The sequence below is a fragment of the Solea senegalensis genome, linkage group LG12, assembly GCF_019176455.1.
Source record: "Solea senegalensis isolate Sse05_10M linkage group LG12, IFAPA_SoseM_1, whole genome shotgun sequence".
NCBI classification, from domain to species: domain Eukaryota; kingdom Metazoa; phylum Chordata; class Actinopteri; order Pleuronectiformes; family Soleidae; genus Solea; species Solea senegalensis.
In genome coordinates, this window is record NC_058032.1 from 23,462,904 (window position 1) to 23,485,398 (window position 22,495).

The 22,495-nt window shown below is 40.5% G+C and overlaps 1 protein-coding gene across 3 annotated transcripts in view; it reads left to right on the forward strand.

Annotated features, from left to right (window-relative positions):
* Window positions 1–22,495, forward strand: part of sec24b (SEC24 homolog B, COPII coat complex component) — a 35,842-nt gene that overhangs the window by 1,542 nt on the left and 11,805 nt on the right. For all 3 annotated transcript variants that reach the window (XM_044040800.1, XM_044040799.1, XM_044040801.1), the window contains exons 2-20: window positions 530–1,192; window positions 1,920–2,081; window positions 5,394–5,534; window positions 8,633–8,716; window positions 8,855–9,015; window positions 9,430–9,614; window positions 10,058–10,160; window positions 12,011–12,137; window positions 12,249–12,358; window positions 12,608–12,720; window positions 13,462–13,580; window positions 14,167–14,222; window positions 14,766–14,972; window positions 16,020–16,143; window positions 17,043–17,201; window positions 18,146–18,319; window positions 18,455–18,565; window positions 18,863–19,038; window positions 20,062–20,199. In XM_044040800.1, the coding sequence (XP_043896735.1) occupies window positions 530–1,192; window positions 1,920–2,081; window positions 5,394–5,534; window positions 8,633–8,716; window positions 8,855–9,015; window positions 9,430–9,614; window positions 10,058–10,160; window positions 12,011–12,137; window positions 12,249–12,358; window positions 12,608–12,720; window positions 13,462–13,580; window positions 14,167–14,222; window positions 14,766–14,972; window positions 16,020–16,143; window positions 17,043–17,201; window positions 18,146–18,319; window positions 18,455–18,565; window positions 18,863–19,038; window positions 20,062–20,199 (3,113 nt within the window). The remainder of the gene's footprint in view (window positions 1–529; window positions 1,193–1,919; window positions 2,082–5,393; window positions 5,535–8,632; window positions 8,717–8,854; window positions 9,016–9,429; window positions 9,615–10,057; window positions 10,161–12,010; window positions 12,138–12,248; window positions 12,359–12,607; window positions 12,721–13,461; window positions 13,581–14,166; window positions 14,223–14,765; window positions 14,973–16,019; window positions 16,144–17,042; window positions 17,202–18,145; window positions 18,320–18,454; window positions 18,566–18,862; window positions 19,039–20,061; window positions 20,200–22,495) is intronic.

Consider the following 22,495-nt stretch of genomic DNA (forward strand, 5'->3'; position numbering starts at 1 on the left):
GCATCCTCGTGGACACTGGCGTAACAGCATCACTGGTGGGAGAAATTCCCAGGAAAACGATGTATTAGGGCTGCAACTAATGACAATTATCATATTCAACGTATTATTTGGTTGATAAAATGTCAGAAAATGTTGAAAAATGTTTCCCAGACCTCCCAATCATCACATTCTCAAATGTCTTGCTTTCTCTGGTACACGGAGCGAAGAATCTACAATGTATTGTAGATTAATAAATAATAATAAACCTGACAGTTAATTTAGTAATAGTTTAATTTTTCTACACTGTAATGTGTGATGTTATATTCTTGAAGGGGATCAGAGTCAGAAACTGTTATTTAGGCATGAGGTTTTGTTCCAGATGGACTGCAGCCTTTAGCTCTGCCAGATTTTTTATCTCAGCAGCTGCTGTTGAAGCTTGTAGCTAATCATAGTTCTGTTTATTTGTTGTCCTACTTGTTTATTAACATGGAAAAACAAAGCAATATTTGACACAGGTCTAATTGCACCTGTACTTCCCCCTCTTTCCCAGGTCCAGCGCAGACAAACCCATCCGTGTATCCACCTACAGGCTACTACGGAGCTCCACCTCTACAACAGAGCTACCCCACAATCCCTGCACACTCCAATCCTGTTCCCAGTAAAGCGCCTCTTACAAACAGTGGCCACAGTGTAAACTACTACCAGAACAACCATCAGCAGCAGCAGCAGCATCATCATCTCCCTCAGCATCATGTAGCAGCCTCATCATACAGTGCTTCTCCTTCTCAGCCACCTCCACCATCAATTACCCAGTACAATCAACAGCCATTCCAGCAGCAGCAGCAGCAGCAGCAGCAGCAGCAGCATCCACCCTATACCACTCCAGGATCCTACTATGGACAGCAACAGTCCTACCAAGCCCCTCCTCCTCAGCAGCAGCATCCCAGTTTGGTTCCAGCACCAGCTAGCGGCACAGGAGCTCCTATATACCCCATCGTTTCGTACCCATCGCCACAGGGAAGTAGCCAATATGGCACGCTGAGTTCCATGCAAAGCACCACCTCCACTCCTGGAGTCATGCCCGTTCAGATGGGTGCACCCCTTCATCAGTACAACACCTCACAACCAGCCTCTACACCACCAGTGCAGCCAGGGTACGGTGTGGTTCTACCCAGTCAGACGGCACCCACAGTCAACGGTCAAGGAAGCACAGGTTTGTGTCACTGTTGAATGCGATAAATGTGCTAACTTCTTCTCCTTTTTCCTTATTTTTGACAGCTAAGAAATTTACTTTTATCAAACATATTTGTCCTATGGCTGCAACATTTAATCAATTACTAAATTAATTGTCAACTATTTTGATAGTTGATTAATCGGCTTGATTTTGTTTTCTGATTATTTTTTAGCTTCTTAAATGTGAATATTTTCTGGTTCCTTTGCTCGTTGTGGTAAAGAAATCATTCAAATCTGAGTAATTTTGGTTTGTGGACAAAACAAGACATTTAATAAGATCATTATTTCAAGGTGTGGGAAACAACAATCAACAATTTATGACATTTTCTGGGCCAAACAACCTAACGAAAAAACTATTGCTGATAGTTAGTAGTGAACCGACTGTTTACAACTTGGGACAGCACCCGATATAGTTCTTTATCATCCAAAATGGTGGCATTGTTGCTGAAAGAACAGATCCACTGTGTTATATTTTCCTATTTCTGACAAGTTTTCAATGCTTTGTGACAGTTCAATTCACACACAAGTGAAAACCACTGGAAATGGTGTTGATCACAGTTTTTCAGTGAGCTCACAAATCCTGTGGTGAGAAACAGGCTTTAATTGTTGCACTGAAGCTGAAATACATTTTTCATAAGATTCACTCTGATATAACTCTATACGGTTAATTATCAGCTTCAGTAATCTTTTTTTTTTTTTTGTTGCAGCTCAGACAACCGTTCAACAACACTATGACCAAAGCCACCAGGCGCTGCAGAGCTACGACTCTTACGGCAGAGTCATTCACAGCAGCGGTGGTGCAGACACAGAGCGAACACCGTCAAGAACCCCCTCCACGTCAGTTCATTCCTCACCAGGCCACCACAAAGGTAATACTGAGATTTACATGTGTTTTTGTGTGGCCAAATGTCGAGTCGCGGCTGATGTGAACCGATCAGGAAGTGAATGTGGGGGTAACTGTGTCACTCTGTTTTTGCAGAGAATGCAGCGCTGGAGTTTTAAAAAGGAAAATGCTGCCACTGTTTTTAAACTACGTGTCTGCAGTAGAATTTATCGCAATTAATCTCAAAAATAAACTGGAAGCTTATTACAGATACTTATTTATATAAAATCATGGAATGAATGTAGAATCAACACAAAAAGTATATTTAAATACATTCAAAGACTGCTTTAATGGCTTTCTTTAAACTTTAAACACAGTTTCTCTCCTGTGAAGAACAAATTTGGCACAAAAAAAAGGCATCTTGATGTTTTAAACAAGTAAATCTTTACACAGATAAATACAACACACAGAAAACACTGGCGGACACTGAAAACACAAACTCACATAGAGAGAAAGACAAAGAGACAGCTTGTAGTTTTTTGTGTGCTTGTACACAAAAAACATTGTTGTATGTATGTGTCAGGCCCTTTATTTATGTTTTTGTCTGTCCTGAGATGGAAACTGACTAGGTTCTAATGTAACTTTCCCTCATTTATCAGATCATACACTGTACATTGCAGACATTTTAAAATATTAAACAGAACTTAAACTAACTTGCAAATACACTTTTATAAGACTTAAAAAGATAACAGTAATACTCACTGATGAGCCACAACATTTAAATATTAAAAACGGTTTTAATGTTGTGGCTGTCAGTTGTCGTTTTATCTTCACAACTTGATTTACATTGAAAATGTTTGTTAGTTTGTGCACCCATTTTTCTGAGGACACTGCATTGAATTCCATTCATTTGAACAAAGCTTATACCATAACCACTATTCAAAGTTTTAGCCTAAGTTTAACCAGCCCATCAGAAATAAGGTTCTGCCTCATTAGGACCAGGTTTTGGTCTCCAGGACGACTTCTGGTCGTGGCAAGGTCAGTATTTAAGAAGAGAAATAGGTGATAAAGTACACACACGGGTTAACCCTAACCCTAACCCATTCCTGCACAGAATTCGTTGTGAGGACATTCATAGACACAATGCATTCCCTAGCAATTTACCCTCACCTTGACTATCTAAGTAACTAAATACTTTACCTTAATCCTAACCAAAGAAACAGGTTTTTGCCCTTAAAACTCTTTAAAAGTGTACACACACACACACACACACACTCACTCTCAGAAATGCAGGTGTGCGCTTTGACACAAATGTGGGATGGTTTCATCATGGTTCTCTCCACTGTGACTGTTCCTGCAGGTGAAGACTGAAGACTCCTGCACCAGTTGCATCTATATTTAAACCTAATTTTAGTAGCAAATGGCAATTGTCTTCAGAGCTTTGCATTGTCTTCACATTAGACAGAAACTTTTTTTCTACAAAGTGTATTTAAACCACCAACAACAACAGCAATAAAAAAAGAAAAATTGTTTGGCAGTTTGTTTGGCAACTTAATGTGTTCTCAGATCCTCTTTAGCCTCAGACAACAAAGATTTGAAAACAATAGCAAAATAAATGCAGGATAAATAAACAAAGGACACACCTCTGTAATTGACAATGTATTTAAAGTCTTAGTTGGCTGAACAGCAGCTTTTGTAATTGGCCGACTGCAGTTAAATCTTTATTTTGATTGTTCTATGCCATAGAATATTATTTTATATTATAAGTCGCTTTGGATAAAAGCGTCTGCCAAATGACATGTAATGTAATGTAATATTTTACTTATTTTTTTAGTTCTTATCTTTGTACCATTTGTGAAGTAGTCCTCGAAGTGCCGTGGGGTAGTAAATAAAAAAAACAAAACAATGGCTCTTCACCACGTTGCCATTGTCATTTGGCACTGAGTAAAGAGAGATCTTGTCCCTGCATTTAATAAAACAATTTAGGGATGCACCGATATGACTATTTCCACCGATACCGATATCCGATATTAATATTGCTGCTATGGCCGATAACCGATATCTACCGATATCGATATGTTTAAAAAAAAAAAAGTTTCTGAGATGATAAAAGTTTGTACAGAATGAAAATCATGCAAGCTGAATTTTTGAATCTTTATTTTCAAAACACATTTTACCTCCAAATAACAAGGTCATATAAGACACAAGTAACCAACTACAAGTAAAGGTTTTTAGAAAGGTTTATCAAACTTGGTCGTCAAGAGCAATCATTTCCATTACCTTGATCGTTATTGCCCTGGCCACTGTCTTCCTTTGGTCGAGTCCCACCTGCGCTGCTTTCTTTTTTGTCTGCCGCCTAATGTTACTAGCGTTAGCTTCCTGCCGTTGTTTGTGTACTTCGGGGTGGCGGTTTTTCAAATGACATAATCAAATTTGTGGTATTGAATGACTTGACGCGGAACACTCCTCGCATTACCTCGACTTTGCAAGTGTTGTAGAATGCTTTTCGCGTATCTTCTATTGACACCCTGAAAAATCGCCCACACCGCTGACATTCTCTCTCCTCAACACACACACACACCTTGTGCTGCGCTTGCGTCACTGACACTGTCATATGCCCAAACAAATGCCGCATGGCCTCCCCTTCCCGACACACATACACAAACAGCAATTAGACGGGTATAAACATCGGTTGTTAAAATCGGCGCAGTTTTACTCATTGGACCGATGCCGATATGTTGAAAAATGACGAACATCGGCCGATAACAATATTAATGCAGATATATCGTGCATCCCTAAAACAATTGGTTATTTTTTCTCTCTCTCATCCTCCTTCCTCACATACTTCAGACACTGGTATAGTGAAAGTAGATAAAGATGGAGTGAGCCATAATGTGACATGTAATTCTCGTCCAAATTCCTCAGTTCCACTCCGATCACACACCCTGGTATATACAGTATAACAGTACCACCAGAGGAAGCCCGCGTACCACTGGTAGAACACGTGACACAGTTTGAGGCCATGGCACTAGATGAAGGGAACATACTGAAAAAGCACATGTCCCAATGGGACCTTTCATTAACAGTTGTGTATCAACTCTTGGTCAAATGCGCTGCACTGCAGTGTTTATAGCTTGGTTTGAAAGTTGTTAATAATTTAGCACAACTTTCCTCTGTGTGGTTATTTTGTCTGAGACGCACCGCCTAGCGCCTGTGCTGATGAGTGAATGAGAGAAGTTCAAACTCATATTCCTCAGAATGACGTTTACTGCATGATCACCACCGTCCCGCCCGCCGTCTTCGTTCCAGTCTTGTTTGTGACATTTTTTTTTTCTTTCACCCCTCCCTCTTCCAACAGGTATGCAGTATGGATATGTTGCTAATAGCGGAGCTAGCTCTGCCGCCACCTCTGGCCCTGCAGCATCAGCAGCGGTGGCCCCCTCATCATCCAGCTCTGATGAAGATGATGATGATGATGATGAGGAGGATGAGGAAGCAGGTCTGCTTGAGCTTTTACCTCCCTCACAACCCGCTCCTGTATCTGCAATCATCCCCACAATATCCTCTTGTCATGTGTTAAATCTGCAGTGCGTAACTCTTTTTGTTGTAGGTGTGCTTCGGTTTGGTCCTCATGATCTGAAATGATCAGGCTAAGCTATCAGACCCGAGTGAGGGAGCGTTTGTGTGTGTACAACAGTTTTTGGTACCTCTTCTGGTGAGGTTCTAAGTGAGCTGAGCCGATATTAAAATGTGACATCGTCATACTTCCAACTTTTAGCAAGGGCATTTCTAAAATGTCAATATGTAACAGGAGTCTGGTGTATTTAGCGACAGCACTGCCGAAAGCTGGTGATCTTGAGCCGATTCACAACCTGTTCAGTGGTGTTTCAGTCCCACGAACCTGGGAATTCCATTCCTCCTTAACAACTGGAATTCTTTGTGAGAACTTGTTTGACAGTTTTTTTTTAAGGAATCTGACATTTGTTTGCGTTTAAACGTTACGCACTCCAGCTTTAAACTTCACCATGCCCCCCAAAGCTGCTCGTTATCATTTGTGACTCCCACTCGTGCATCTTGTGACTCCCTCATCTCTGTCTTAATGATTTTCTCTCCTCCGCTAATAAGATTTTTCCTCCTCCTCCTCTGCATCAGCCCTCCACTCCACATTTTTTAACCATACTCTGTTGTTCCACAATTTAAAACTGTAAATGTGTATCTTGTAGGTAAGCATTTCAGTTTATCTCCTGAGTCTTCAGTCATTTTCTTTTTTTCTAATTGTTTTTGCAAAGGAAACTTCTTGCTTACCCTCTCAGTTGTTCTGACTGAGTAATCTCTCGTAAGCACTTGAAATTAGCAGCCGTCCTCCAACTGTGGTTTCTGAAGAAGAAGAAAATATATATTGTCTTATTTTACAAGTGTAAGAGCTCAGACTCAGGCATCTCACTCGTGAAAGAGATTATCTTAGAACATTCATAATTAACAATGAAGTCATTTGTGACATCTCAAGCAAAGTATCAGGGGGGAAAAATCCAAGACTGTGTACTGCAGTGCCTCCTAACATTGAAGATCATAGCAGAATCTACTAATATTCTTCAGACTTCTTTCTCTTCTGCTTGAAATTCAAATCCTCCTTCAGTTTTAGGAAAAAAAACACAATTTATTCACTAAAATGCGCAGTTTAACCGTGAACTATGGCTTTTGTATTAAGTTTCTTTGAACCAAACAAGTACTTCATAATTCAATAAAATAATCGTCAGATTAATAGATTATGAAAGAAATTGTTAATTGCAGCCCGCTAATCATACTCATTTCATATCTGTATTTACTGGAGGAGACCAGAATACTGTACTGTGCTTTTACAGCCTCACACACACACACACACACACATAGTGCAGACACACATGTTATTGTAGTTACTGAGGTGTTCTACAGATAGCAGTCCCCTGGGCACTGTGTCATCAGCTGGAGGTTAACTGGATTTTTAAATATAGCTGCTCCCCTGTCACCTGGTCCTGACTTTGTGTGTGTGTGTGTGTGTGTTTGCTGATTCACTTGCTCCTCAAGAGAGAGAACCTTAGTGAAAAGCTTTGTCTTCACTGTGAGCGCTAAGTCCTAAGTGAGGAAAACCCCACTCACCCAGGAACAAAAGAAAAACTTTTTTTATCATATAAAATTGTTCTGTTTTTTGTTTTATTATTGTTTCACGGGATTATACCAAATGGTACACACAAAGATAATTAATGTCAGGTAAAATGAGAGATTCACATTGTTTAATTGTACATACAAGCATTACTAACAATGGTTTGCATCATGTGGAGCATACATTTATTCATGCATATCACTGCAGGAACGTCCATTATATCAAAAGTTAATGAAGATCAGTTGTTTTAGTAATAAGTATTTTTGTACAGGCCTGGCTTTTGTAGAGTTGTTTTTTTTGTGTATGAAGGCATTTCTTGAAATAATGAACAGAACAGAAAATAATTGTATCGATAAGACCTGAACGGCTACTGAAAGGAATAGTCTTGGAGAAGAATAGGGAGGAGGAAGGCTCAGCTGATCTGGTCTCTTCCTCGTCCTCCTCCAGAGCAGATAATCCAGTCGTACTCTGGTCTGATTTAGCGTGAGATAATTGGATCCTGTCCTGTCCAATGAGATCACTGCTGTGTCTCTGTTCACTATTGTGGATCCTTCATTTGGGCTTTTAAGGATTAATCAGTTCATTGAAATATTCGACCCTTGTAATCCTTTAAAAGCAAAGGCATCATCTCATGACTCCTCGGATTTACTTGTGCAGTAAACCACCCAGTTGAAAACAAAGTCATTATTCTACTGTGCGCCGCCGCATACGTAAAATCCTGCTTTTAATCCAAGCTGTAGTCAGCAGGATCGCTAGAAAATTGTTTAACCTGCGCTGCTGTTTAGTTTCACTATAAATACATTCTGCTGATGATTGTTCTTTTGCCTCAGTCGCATTTTTAATTCAGGATTTTACTTGTTACTGTGCATTTTAAGACAAACATTTTTATGGTTGAGTTATGATTAGCTCTGAGATGTTGTCAATTGCCAGAATTATTGTATTTTTCTCCCTTTTTAAAAATATTAGTAAAACAAATGTGCAGGAGAAGATAAAGAAGAGAAAGTTGGTGTGAATTAATTTATAAACCTCAGCCTGCACTCCTTGTTTTTTTTTCTCTGTATTCGCTCGTCCTTTCCTCCTGAGCTCAAATAACTACAATACAAACAAACAAAACAGAAACTTTTAATTTGTCGTGAATGTAAAATCGTTTTGTCTGTTTCGCCACCTTGCCCTACGATTTTAGAAATTGAAATTGAAGAACAGTTAGGTTTTCATCACATTTGAAATAACCTTAACCCTCAGTAACTTTGCAGTTTGCAGCAGCACGATATACAACTAAAATTATTTGTGAAACTACAAACCTCACATTTAATTTTTTCAGGTGATATTTTTGAAATATAACCACCACATCATCTACCTGGATGCGTGGTCAACATCTTCTCCTGGTTATTTAGGTTGATTGAATTTATTTGACCTATATTAGATGAATTTTTCATTCTTCTCTCTGCGTGTCTCAGGTGGTGATACGTCCTCTTCCACCACTGGCAGTGCCTCTCCGGTGCCCAACAACTATGATTCCCTTGAAGGAGGCAACTATCCAGGTATATCCCTATCTACATCGGTTACATTGAAACAGCTTAACATGGTCTGCTGACTAGTTTGTGAGTTGATAACTTAATAAGTCTTTGCATTAATATGCTGTAATTGAAAGTATCTGAACTGAACTCTTTGTTCTTCAGATTCAATGCCGCCGGCTAATGATATGACCAACCAGGCTCAGCCCTATGGTAACTATGGTTACCCCAGCATGCAGCCAGCCTATCTGCAGGGAGCGGCCCCCCACACGGACTCTTCTCCCGCTCACGACCTTTACGGACAGAGCTACCAGCAGTCGTCTCAGGTGAGGCTGATAAGTTTCAAATAAACTTTTCTTATATCCCATTTCCACCGATCAGACACCAGTTTAACCCTTGGTTTAAATGGTTTTTCACCACTGGGAATTTGGTAAATTAAAGAGCACGATTGTTGTTTATTGGCTTTAGCTCCATCTGTACACACACTAATTTCCTCATCTGCTCTATTTTTTATTTCACTGATGGCATACTGTAGCTGTTGGCATTAATGTTTTAATGTTATCGCTGAGAAATAAGGAGGTTTCTTTTTTTTTTATTTCTGATGTGTCCGTGATGTAACAGTTCACGCAACGATGATGCAGCAGTCAATTAAAAACTGATAATGGGAATGCAGCGTTTGTCCTGTTTTGCCTCACCAGCTCGGTGTCGATACAAACACTTTCTCTCTCTCTCTCTCTCAGCCTTTCCCGAACATGTCCCAGCTGTCTGCAGCGCTCGGCGGGCTGAGCGGGGTGCCGGAGTTGGAGGTGGAGGCTCTGAGACCGGTGAACCTGCTGCAGGAGAGGAACCTGCTGCCCCCCAGACCACTGGAGGCTCCTGAACCCAACCTCAGCGCTGACCTCAAGAAGGTTAACTGCAGTCCACAGTAAGTGAAGAGTAGTGGATTTTTGATGTAAACACTTCATTAACAGTTTGACGATGTAGTGAGTATAAGTGAGGTTTGGTGCTTTCAAACCCGGTATTAACATCCGTCAACAGTGTTGTGATCATGCGTGGACAGAGTAAAGTACAAATGTTCACACCTGGTATTTAAATGTGACCTGGTAACCACATGACATCAGGTCTGGCTTCCCCTCGCCTTTTATTCAAATACTCACTGACATCATGCATGTGACAGACAATTATGTGAATTTACAGTTAATTAATGGAACCTTTTTAGCATGAAGTATTTGTCCTTTTCATATTTCCCTGACTTTTTAGATTTTTTTCTTACACAATTAAAAATCATGACTCCTCCTTTATCTACCGTGTGGATGTGTTTTCTAACCTGTTCTTTCTGTGTCGTTTTTGTGTTTCTCTGCTGCTCAGTACGTTCAGGTGTACGCTGACCAGTATCCCTCAGACGCAGGCTCTACTAAACAAGGCCAGGCTTCCTCTGGGTCTTCTCCTCCATCCTTTCAGAGACTTAGAGGTAAATGAACTAACCAGTGATTTTTACATTAATATAATTACATTAAAATATATGAGAAAATGGACACTTGTATTTGAGATTTGGTAAATTTAGCTGCAAATTTGACGTGAGCACATTCCTTATGTACTGTTTTTTTATCTAGAGATTCCACCTTTCTGTAACATGTCATCAAAGTGCCAAAAAGTAGTAGACACCTGGACACCATAGTGCTGTTGTTGCTAAAAATGCCAGCAAACACAATAATCGCTTAGAAAACCACCAAACAGATGTCAACAAAGATAACTGGAGCTCCAGGCAGCACATGACCCAGTTTGTTAACTACACCATGTTGGCAGGAAGATCTTCAACTGAAATGAGCAAAACCAGTGACAGACAGAATCTATCTGGCCCTTATAATGCCCCCTGGTGCTTATCCCGAGTATGGAAATGCACAGCACAGACATTATGCCTGACCTGTGGTATTCCATCCCATTTATTTCTTTGTAGAATGCTCAGAAACTGTTATAAAAGCATATTGTGACGTTAATTAGCGAACCTGAAGTGATCACTACACGTGGGAATCCCTACCCTGTGGATTTCCATTGCTCCGTCTTCTACTCTCACTTTGAGCCTGTTTTATGGCAGTGATCCAACTCTGCTGTGTATATGTATATATATATGTATATGTATATCTATATGCGTATATGTATATATATATATATGTATATGTATATATTGATGTATATATGTGTGTGTATATATATATATATATATATATATATATATATATATATATATATATATATATATATATATATATATATATATATATGTCAATAGATTTGAACATAGTATGGCCTCCTGCCAAAATGGCATTGTTATAGTTATTCCGACTGTTGCTTGGTGGTATTGCGTGACATCAGCTGCTCAAGCATTATGGGATTATTCATCCACCAAAAATCAACAACCCTTAAAATTAGATTTATATTAGTATCAGTGTGTCCCTGCAGTTTTGTGTTTCTGTATCTGTTGAGAAAATTGTACAACTTTATAAAACAAGAAAACAAAAAAATCATCCATTGGGTTGTCTGGACAAAAAGTCAGTGAAGCGATCTAATAGACCAGCCCTTTTCAGTAGCAGTCTTTAGTGTATAGTTATCAGCTGCAGTGAAAGCAGGAGAGCGATGATAAGGGAGTGTATTTATAGACTTTTTGGTGACACGGTGTCAAAGAGAGTGAACGGACAGAGAACAGTGATGCACTAAAGAGAGGAGGTTAATTTCAGATAAACAGCTGTCATAGTATAAACTTTATTTACCCAAGTAGGTACAACAGCAGCTCCAAATGCAGGGTTGTCTTTTCCTTCGTCTTCTCACTGTGTTTTGAGGTATTTAAGGGATTTGCTGAACATTTTCAAAAAGCACTTTTATCTGCATTGATGTTCTAAAATGACTGCACAACATTAGAACCATGTTCAGGTTATGCAGCATAAACGGACACTACTGCGTTACATCTAACACCACATGTCCATTTAAAAGAAACAACAACATGGATTTTATTTTTATTTCATTTTGTAAAATAAATAAGTATGTTTTTTTCTCTTTAGTTGATCAGCTGTAATTTTTATGAATGATTTCATCTGAGTTTCTGCACTTAGTGGCCACTTAATCGTCTGAAACATCTAGTAAATGAATCATTTCAGCTATAGGTGCGTGGAAGAATAAATAATAATATGTTATGAAGAAAAAGACTAAAGTTAAGTAACAGAAACAAATGATCCCTTCAGTTTTTTGCTGAGGTCGACAGGAATCTTTAGGAAAAAAATAAATAAAAATTCTCAGTTTTTGAACTACCTCTGTTTTCCTCTGCAGCAATTACCAGTGATCACGTCAAACACAATAGTGCGCTGTCGCTCGTGTCGCACCTACATCAATCCCTTTGTCACCTTCCTGGACCAGCGCAGGTGGAAGTGCAACCTCTGTTACCGCGTCAACGATGGTAAGAATCCAACTTGGCCTTCTTCTCAGTGCCACGTTTGTGTTTGTGTTTATATACCATCACTGTTATGTCATTTTGCAAACGTTTGACTTTATTTTTTCCTTCATGAAGTTCCAGATGAGTTTATGTACAACCCGGTCACCAGGTCATACGGCGAGCCTCACAAAAGACCCGAGGTTCAAAATGCCACTGTGGAGTTCATCGCCTCCTCAGACTACATGGTAATCCGTCTCCTCTTGTAGAAATGTGAAGCATTACTGTATGCAGTTAGGAGTTTGGTGTAGTGTGAATGTTTGTCCACTAGAGAGCAGCCTTGTCTTTGTGCTGGATCATCAGCAGGCTAGTAAACAGTGGTGATGCTTTATTCATAAGAAAATAACCTTTCAAAGTCAAATTAACCTCACCCATTTTTAGACGGTTAAAAGTTTGCTGCATCCTGACCTCTGTGCTTGTTTTTGCTTGTTTTTCAGTTGAGACCACCTCAGCCGGCGGCTTACCTGTTTGTCCTCGACGTGTCTCACAACGCAGTGGAAGCAGGCTACCTGAAGTACTTCTGTGAATCCCTTCTCAAGAATCTGGACAAGTGAGTGCCGATGAGATGAGACAAGCAAGTGACAATTATGAATCACGACCACCTGGGTTTTCATCACCATCCATTTTGTAGTTATTTCTCCTTTGCACACACTTTCTCCTTGTCATTTAGGAATGAGATCACATGTACTTGGGAATCGAAATCGTTCTATTGCGCAGCCCTAACCCAGTCTTTTTACACATATTATAACTGTAAACACTAAAGGACGGGTCAGACCTACTGCGTCCACATAGGGCTGTATTTACAAATATCAGTCAGTCTGAGGGTCTGTCAGACTAGCATCCCGCACATACTCTTACTCAGTCTTATCTTCCATTCTCATAATTTCTCACCAGGAAATTGCCCTTATTTTGTATTTCCTTGTGTTATTTGAGCTCTGAGGTTTGCAAGTGTGGCGTCTTCCGTCCATCACCTCAAGCAAGTTTCCATGGTTTCGGTCTTCTTTGTTATGACGAAAAAAGGACCACACAACCAACCGCAGTGTTAAGTGTTGTGTTACATATCAGTTTGTTAGCTCCACAGCCGCCGGACTCAAATATGAAGTGTGCACACGTTCAACACATGTTATGATGAAATGAGCGTTACGAGGTCCCTTGTGGAGCTCAGTGTACGCGGAAAATGTGACCCAACCTTTAAAGTTTTCTAGTGTAGATTCCTGCATAAATTGGATCAAGTAATCGGATATTGTGTCTCAGCAGTTTCTCTGTCGTGTTTTTCTTTTTTGTGCACCAGGTTGCCCGGGGATACACGCACCAGAGTGGGCTTCCTCACCTTTGACAGCACCATCCACTTCTACAACCTGCAGGAGGGTCTGTCACAGCCTCAGATGCTGGTGGTGTCTGACATCGATGGTACGTCATGATGAAACTTCTGACACTTGCCCATGAAAGGATATGATAATAATGACGCTGGACCATCAGCTCTTTCATGCTACAGCGTTTATAATGTATTGTGTGTGAAGTTTCATGTTGCGGCTGAATATCCTTCACCTCAAAGTGTGATGGTGAATCTATGTAGACTTCAGTTGGCATCATAACTCCTTTAGTTTGTCCATTGTGGGCTACTGTTAAAACAATGGCGGCCTCTGTAGAGCTGACCATGTTCCTGATATAAATATAAACGACACAGACAGAGTTTTATACATTTTCTCTCGAGTAACTTTATCATAATGCAGTTTTATTTGAATTACAATGGTATCATTTTTAATGACACATTTTCTACTATGTTAAAAAGTTCAGTGTGTAAAATGTAGGTGAAACTATTTTCATTGGACAAAACTCTGTGTCGTTTATTTTCATCCCGATTTATAATTAAACTGTAAGCTGTGCCATTTTCCTGAAAGAGAACATTTTTATTAATTTATGGGTTGTGGATATTTTGATTAAATATGCAGTAAAGGATTATTCTGCTTTTTTTTGTCACTTTTCCTTCTTGCAGATGTCTTCATACCGTCTCATGACAGTCTGATGGTAAACCTAAAAGAGAGCAAAGAGGTATAAAAAAGTTTTAGTCATGAACTTGTTTTGTTTTCATTTAGTTGTTTCACCATTTAAGTTTCTCACCTACATTCTTCTTTATTTTTCTTTGGTCGCCTCTTTTCTCCCAGAGAGAACATGAGTGCACAAACATACAAGTTGATACACAGTACTGGATAAAGGCAAAGGAACCTAGTGCTCACACACCAAATTATGCCCCCCTTGTCATTAAGAGATAACTGACTAGTTCCACGCGAAATCACGGCTATTTCCTGTTACAGCCTGTGTTTTATGACAGTTGTGGTTGCCACCTGCTGTAAAGCGAAAGGAGGAAACCCACCCCCAATCTCTAAATATAACATTATTTTACTTTTTAATAATGTTTAATAGTTTTGACAGGAAGTAGCCACACTTCACACACTTCCTGTCCTCCACCTCCTTCCCTTTTGTCCTTCATCCCTCCATTCTTTCCTTTTAAATTCATTACATTCAAATTTGTACATTAAACTAAGGCTAAAAGTTGCAACTCCTCATCCACCTCTCTGCACCTATCTCATCCAGCTGGTGAAGGACCTGCTGACCTCGCTGCCGGCCATGTTCAGTCAGACCAGGGAAACCCACAGCGCCCTCGGCCCGGCGTTACAGGCCGCGTTCAAGCTCATGTCATCCACCGGGGGGCGTGTCTCAGTTTTCCAGACCCAGCTGCCCACACTGGGCGCAGGTCTGCTGCAGTCAAGAGAAGACCCCAACCAGCGCTCGAGCAGCAAGGTATGAAGAGACTGAGAGAACTGTCTCTACCTTTTTATTCTGGTTTTTAATATATTTTTTCTTTTAGAGTGGTTGCACTGCTTTTGTTCGGCGAGCCAATATTGATTAACCCTTAAATTGATCTTTGTTGGTTTCAGTGGAGTCTGTTACAAGTGTGTTACTTTTGCCATCTATGTTTCAGAACCAGAAACACTTGCTCAGGAAAACAGTTTAGTTTGTTTTTTGCCTCCATTTTCTCCATGAAACAACACATCAATGTTGTCTTTCTATAATCCGTAATCCATAACTCACAAAATAAGTATGGGAACTTCTCTCTATCTCTAAATGAATCTTCATTGAATCTAATCAAAATGGAAATTTAATACAATCAGGACTGTGTGAATCAGAATCCCAGCCCGAAAATGAATTTGTAACCACAATGTTTTTGCTTTTATTATTTTCCTGAGCCAGTAGAGACACTCAAGTAACCTCTTTGTCCCCCTTCTTTTGATTAATGACTCCACAAACTAAAACCATATGACTGATGAAATAGCACGAGAATTTCTCTTCCACTCTTTGTGGATTCATATTTATTGTCCTGGTATTTTCAGTACTTCCATATTTACCTTCCTGCCACAACTCACTCTTATTATCAGTGTCACGGTCACAAGTTGGTCTCGCGTTTCAGTGTAGAGACAGAAAGAACGCACTGCTTTCTATTTTGTCATTGTGGAAAATCTGCCAAGAAGTTACTGTGCTAGTGTCCAAAAACCATTAATTAAAAGAAGTAGTAACATATGTGCTTTCATTCTCGGGGAAAGCCATTATTTTTCTTCCTTAGATTTAGTTTTTTTTCTGGAGGATTTTGAAGCCAAACACAAAGAAATATAGTTGAAAATACACATTCAGTTACATTCACGGGATATCCTCCATCTGCTGAATACAATGTCTGCATTATTTTACCAATTTTATAATATATTACTCATATTTAATGAATGAACGTGTCAATGTTGATGTCATCTCCTTCTGAGACCACACAATAAGTTATAAAATCTGGTGTCTTTGCAGGGAGTTCAGCATCTCGGCCCTGCTACAGACTTCTATAAAAAACTGGCACTGGACTGCTCAGGACAGCAGATAGGAGTGGATCTTTTCTTGCTCAGCTCCCAGTACACTGACCTTGCCTCGCTAGGTAATCATTTGTTTTTTCCTGTGCTGACTTATTTACAGATTTAAACAATCACTGTGGACTTATAAGGCGCTCTCTGGCAAGTGGGAAACATCTCTGTCCAGATGAGCGTTTTAGCTCCATATCAGGAGTAAACTGTGTCCACACAAGCGCAGCTGAAAATGTGTGTCACATGACCTGATTGAAATGGGGAGCAGATTGTTTTTATGAATGAACTACAGTATATCCTCATTTCTGTCGGTCCGTATTAAAAATGCTCACCCAGAATTTTTAACTGAATTACATACGGCTGCATTTCCACGTTTCTCTGTTTCGGGTGTTTGAATAAACTCATGGACTGCAGCCATAACTGTAGAAGATGCAGTAATTTAACATGAAAACAAAAGGGTGTGGATTAGAGATGTGTTTTTTTTCTGTGGCTGATGCTGATGTCGATTTTGATGAATTTTACAAATATGATGCCATTTGATCAATATATGATCAATGCTTTCAGTTTTCTTTATTTCCTCCTTGTATAACAATAACACCTGATAGACCACATTTCTTGACAAGAATGTATTGAACAACATCTATGGTCTGTCTCTCTAATCTTGCAGTGCAACTTTATATTTTGAATAAAAATGAATGTATGAACTCAATATTAAATACATGAAACAAGTCATCAAAACTAAACTAACATTTTTAGAGTTAGAGTTTTAACCTTTAGAGGGCGCTAGCTCTGAACTTTTAGTCACCTGGTTGATTTGTGTTTCACTGGAGCTTCAAGTGTGATCACATCGCAATGGATTTGTTTGTTATTCACTGCAGCATGTGACGCAAAATAGTTGAGAACCTCTTGTAAAGTTTGTACTCTTTTCTAAACACAAACTTCTTCTCCTGCTCCTGTTCTCCATCTTCTCCAGCTTGTATCTCCAAGTATTCAGCGGGCAGCATCTTCTACTACCCCTCCTTTCATTACATCCACAACCCTGCACAGCTGGAGAAGTTCCAAAACGATCTGGAGCGCTACCTCACCAGGAAGATCGGCTTTGAGGCCGTTATGAGAATACGATGCACTAAAGGTAACTGGATTAGACGTCGCTCGCTCTGACCCTCGGGATGTTTTGTCCCATATCACGAAGCACGATGTTATTTCCTGTGTCACGACAAACAAGTGGTTTGCCTCAGGGGTCTATCCATGGTCCACGTTTGTTTTAAATTACACGTCAGTAACCTGACTCTTCCAAATCAGCAAAGTAATGTCTGTTATTTTGGAGATGACATAGTTTTATTCACCTCAGGCTCAGACCTGTTTCCAGCTGTCACTGATAAAAACACAAGCTGGTTTTAAATGCCGAAAAAGCCCAGTACATGGTTTTGACCTTGAACATTTAGCTATTACAATACAAAATCTTACCCACAATACACTTGTACACAAATACTTCGGTATCTGGCCTGACAATCTCCTACATACATGTAAACCCACCATACAGTCAATTTTTATGTCCGTAATCAACTATGGAGGCATTTATACTGACACCAACTGTTAAGTGCACTGTATTTTATCACAAATTATAAATTCCAAACTCAAAACCTCTGAATTGCCAGGTCTTTACAGCTAAGACGGAATATGCATCTCATTCTATGCATTTATAAAACCATAACTCTGAAACTTCCACACCACCTCACAGCACTTGATCTCATTCTGTTAGACTTCTGCAGCACAACATCGAGTCATTTCTTAACCTCAGACATGATGCATGTGCGTGTCAGAGTTGGTAGAACTGGTTTTGGGTTCTATGCTCCATTTAAATGGAATGAGCTCCAAATGTTCTCAGAGTGGAGTATGATTTCAAAGTTATTAAGTATTTTTTCATTCTTGGAACTGTTTTTTCTTGTTCTTTCTATCATGTCTCTGTTCATTATTTGCACTTCACAATCAATCTTTGTTCTCAAGTCTCTCCTGGAAAAGAGTAAAACACAAGAAAAATAAATTGTCACTGTCCTCTCCTGTGCTCACTCTCAGGTTTATCCATCCACACATTCCACGGTAACTTCTTTGTGCGCTCCACTGACCTGCTGTCCCTGGCCAATGTGAACCCAGACTCTGCCTTCGCCGTCCAGATGTCCATCGAAGACTCTCTGGCAGACTCGTCTCTGGCCTGTTTCCAGGCCGCGCTGCTCTACACCTCCAGTAAAGGTAGATTTAGCACAGCATGTGTTCTCTCCTAAAGTAAGGAGTCTTTTTTTAAAATTTCCTTTTGTCTGTCATAAATCTCTTAAATTGTCTTTTTCAGATTAAAACATTTGAAATGTGTGTGATTTTTCCCTGTAGGAAAGAGACGTATCCGAGTTCACACTCTGTGTCTGCCAGTGGTCAACCAGCTGAGTGATGTGTACGCTGGAGCTGATGTCCAAGCTGTCACTTGTCTACTCGCTAACATGGGTGAGTAAGGCTGTGTCCACATTATCAGGCTAAAGTAAGTTTTTTGTGGTTGATGTGACTCTGATCCAAGACTTTTTCATTTCTGTGTGGACACCAAAACCCAACCGCCAATTACAATTTTCAAATCAGATCTGTACCACATCAGAATGTGGTCTTACATCATATATCCATCAAATACATGATTTAAAAATGTAATTTAAATTTCCAAACTTCTGGATGGTTTAAAAATGGTTTAATAACCCCTTAAAAATGGACAACTCTCACTCTTCCCATCTCTTCTCTCCATTCTTACTCCAGCCATCGACCGGTCGATATCGTCCAGCCTCTCTGACGCTCGAGACGCTCTGGTGAACGCCGTGGTCGATTTGGCGACGTCCTACAAGAGCAGCGTGTCCAACCTGCAGCAGTCTGGCCTCGTCGTCCCCTCGTCCATGCGCCTCTTCCCTCTCTACATCCTCGCTCTGCTCAAACAGGTGAGACCACGTATTCACTGCTAAGTTTGGGCTTGTAACCGAAGGGTTTCCAGTTCAGATTCTGGGACAGGTCAAGGGGTGAGGTATTCCTATCACTATCACCAATTGGTGTGTGTACAAAAATAAGTTTGGATTTCCAACTCAAAAATCAGCTTCACAAACTTCCAAGATAATAAAGATATAAATGGATCTTTATCCATTAATGCGTTCTCTCACAGGTTTTAGACTCGCACACTTACACAACATTTACAGACATACACACATAAAAAGAACATAAAGGGTTACAAGCACACAGGAATAGGCCTGTATGACTGTGTTACACATCATGAAATGCTATGACATCATCAGCAAACACACACACGGTAATAAAGGCTCAGTTTATAGTCACACAGTCAATGAGTGTATTCATCCACACTGGACTTGTCCATTCATATGTACAGGGTGTGTTCACATTCACACCCTGTACATCATCTGAGACAAATACACCCCACTAGGCCAAACCGTAACACAGCAAATGCAAAGGAATTAAAGACAAATACGAACAAGATAATTACACTTTGTTTATTTCACTTTCATTATGTTTTAATGCAGCCTCATCTGTTATAAATGTTGATCAGTGTTTCCCAAACTTGTCCAAAAGCCAATGTTATTCTGTTTTATTGATTTATTTGTTATTAGGAGCAAAGAAACCAGAAAATATTCACTCTAAGGAAGCTCAGAAATCTGTGAATTTCTTTTAATTTAATTAAAAATAACAGCAAAAAAAACACTGATAAATTAAAAAACAAAACAGTTGATGATTAATAATCCATAAATTGTTATAGCTCCAGTTTGAGGAACAAAAGTCCAAAATCAGAGAGAAGCCTCACATGGCTTATTTGCAGTTTGTAAAACAAAGCATTTCATGATTCGAATGACATCAAACAAATTAATGTGTAAAACAAATAACATCAATAATAATAATAATAATAATAATAATAAAAAATAAATTGATATTGAACACATTTGCCCCCCCCCCCACAGAAAGCGCTGCGAACAGGAACCAGCACACGTCTGGACGAGCGCGTCTTCGCCATGTGTGAGTTCAAGACGCAGCCGCTGCAGCAGCTGATGCGAATGGTTCATCCTGATCTGTACAGACTGGACAACATGTCTGACCAGGTAAGACGAGCTGAAGGACGGACGTTTGAGTGGTATAAAAAGTAGGGCATCGGCAGATATTGGCTTTTAAATGTATTATCGGATCCCGGCAAACACGCAAACATCCGCCGATACGACTAATTACTAAAACAGTGGGCCGAAAACACAGCTACCTCCTTGACTTCTATGCTAGCGCCCCCAACTGCTACTGATCTCACTGGGTGTTTTTAGGGAAATGCTGAACGAGGTGGACACATCTGCCTGTACATTCTTGCTCATTTATGGGGTTTTTATGATTAAGATTGTGATCCTGAAAATTGCATATTTGATGATGTTAATTTCTCTACAGAAGAGACTAAATGAACTCTGCAGGAGATTATGTATGTCAATATAAGAGCAGTTAAATTATTATTAATACACCGGTCACATTAACAAAGTCCCTGGAGAATAATAAAAAATAATAAAAAGACTCATTGAATCATTACATTACATTACATTACATGTCATTTAGCAGACGCTTTTATCCAAAGCGACTTACAAAAGTGCATTTAAACATTTGGGTACAAATAAGAGCTAGAAGTAAGTAAGAGCTTCAAGTAGAACAAACTATGAAGTGCTAGTCATAAGTGCAATACAATTTTTTTTTTTTTGTCGTCTTAGTCGAGGTAGAGTCGGAAGAAATGTGTTTTTAGTCAGCGTCGGAAGATGTGGAGGCTTTCAGCTGTCCGGATGTCGATGGGGAGATCGTTCCACCATTTGGGAGCGAGGACAGTGAACAGTCTCGAGTTCTGCGAGTGCCTCTGTGATCCTCTCAGTGAGGGAGCAGCAAGCCGGTTTGTCGATGCAGAGCGGAGTGGGCGGGCTGGGGTGTAGGTTTTGATCATGTCCTGGATGTAGGCTGGACCGGATCCGTTTGTAGCATGGAACGCAAGCACTAGAGTCTTGAAGCGGATGCGAGCAGCTACAGGAAGCCAGTGAAGGGAGCGGAGGAGCGGTGTAGTGTGGGAGAATTTTGGTAAATTGAAGACCAGTCGAGCTGCCGCATTCTGGATGAGTTGCAGAGGTCGTATAGCGCATGCAGGAAGACCAGCCAGGAGGGAGTTGCAGTAATCCAAGCGTGAGATGACAAGAGCCTGGACCAGAACCTGTGCCGCCTTCTGGGTTAGAAGAGGCCGAATCCTTCGGATGTTGTGCAACATGTATCTGCAAGATCTAGCTGTTGCAGCAATGTTGGCAGTGAGGGAGAGATGGTCGTCAAGTGTCACACCCAGGTTCCTTGCGGTGTGAGAAGGAGTTACCACAGAGTTGTCGAGGGTGATGGTTAGATCTGTGGTGGGAGAGCCCTTTCCTGGGAGAAAAAGAAATTCAGTCTTGTCGAGATTGAGTTTCAGGTGATGGTCAGACATCCACTGAGAGATGTCAGTCAGACAAGCGGTGATCCGTTCTGCTACCTGTGTGTCGGAGCTGGGAAAAGAGAGAATGAGTTGGGTGTCATCGGCGTAGCTGTGATAGGAAAAACCATGAGAGCGAATAACCGAACCAAGAGAGTTGGTGTATAGAGAGAAGAGGAGAGGGCCCAAGACAGAACCCTGAGGGACCCCAGTAGCTAGAGGACAGGGTTCCGACACGGATCCTCTCCAGGTTACTCTGTATGTTCGGTTTTGAAGATAGGACGAGAGAAGGGTAAGTGCAGAGCCTGAGACACCTAGTTCTTGAAGGGAGGAAGTAAGGATCTGGTGGTTAACTGTGTCAAACGCTGCAGAAAGGTCCAAGAGGATGAGCACAGAGGAGAGAGAGGCAGCCCTGGCAGTGTGGAGTTGCTCAGTGACAGCAAGAAGTGCAGTTTCGGTCGAGTGACCTGCTTTAAAACCAGACTGAAGAGGATCAAGAAGGTTGTTCCGGTGAAGGTAGGAGGAGAGTTGATTAAAGATAGCGCGCTCCAGAGTTTTGGAGAGAAAAGGAAGAAGAGAGACAGGTCTGTAGTTATTTACTTCAGACGGGTCAAGGGTGGGTTTTTTAAGGAGGGGGGTCACTCTGGCCTCTTTAAGAGAGTCCGGAAAGCAACCAGATGATAGAGATGTGTTAATGAGGTGGGTGAGGAAAGGAAGAAGATCAGAAGCAATTGACTGAAGAAGGTGAGAGGGGATAGGGTCAAGGGGGCAGGAGGTGGGGCGGGCAGAGGTTATTAGGGAAAGAACTTGATCCTGAGATAGAGGGGAGAAAGAGGATAGAGAAGGAGCTGAATGTGTGGTTGGTGGAGTGGTGAGAACAGGAGGTGGGGTTGAGAAAGAAGAGCGAATGTCATCTACCTTTTTTG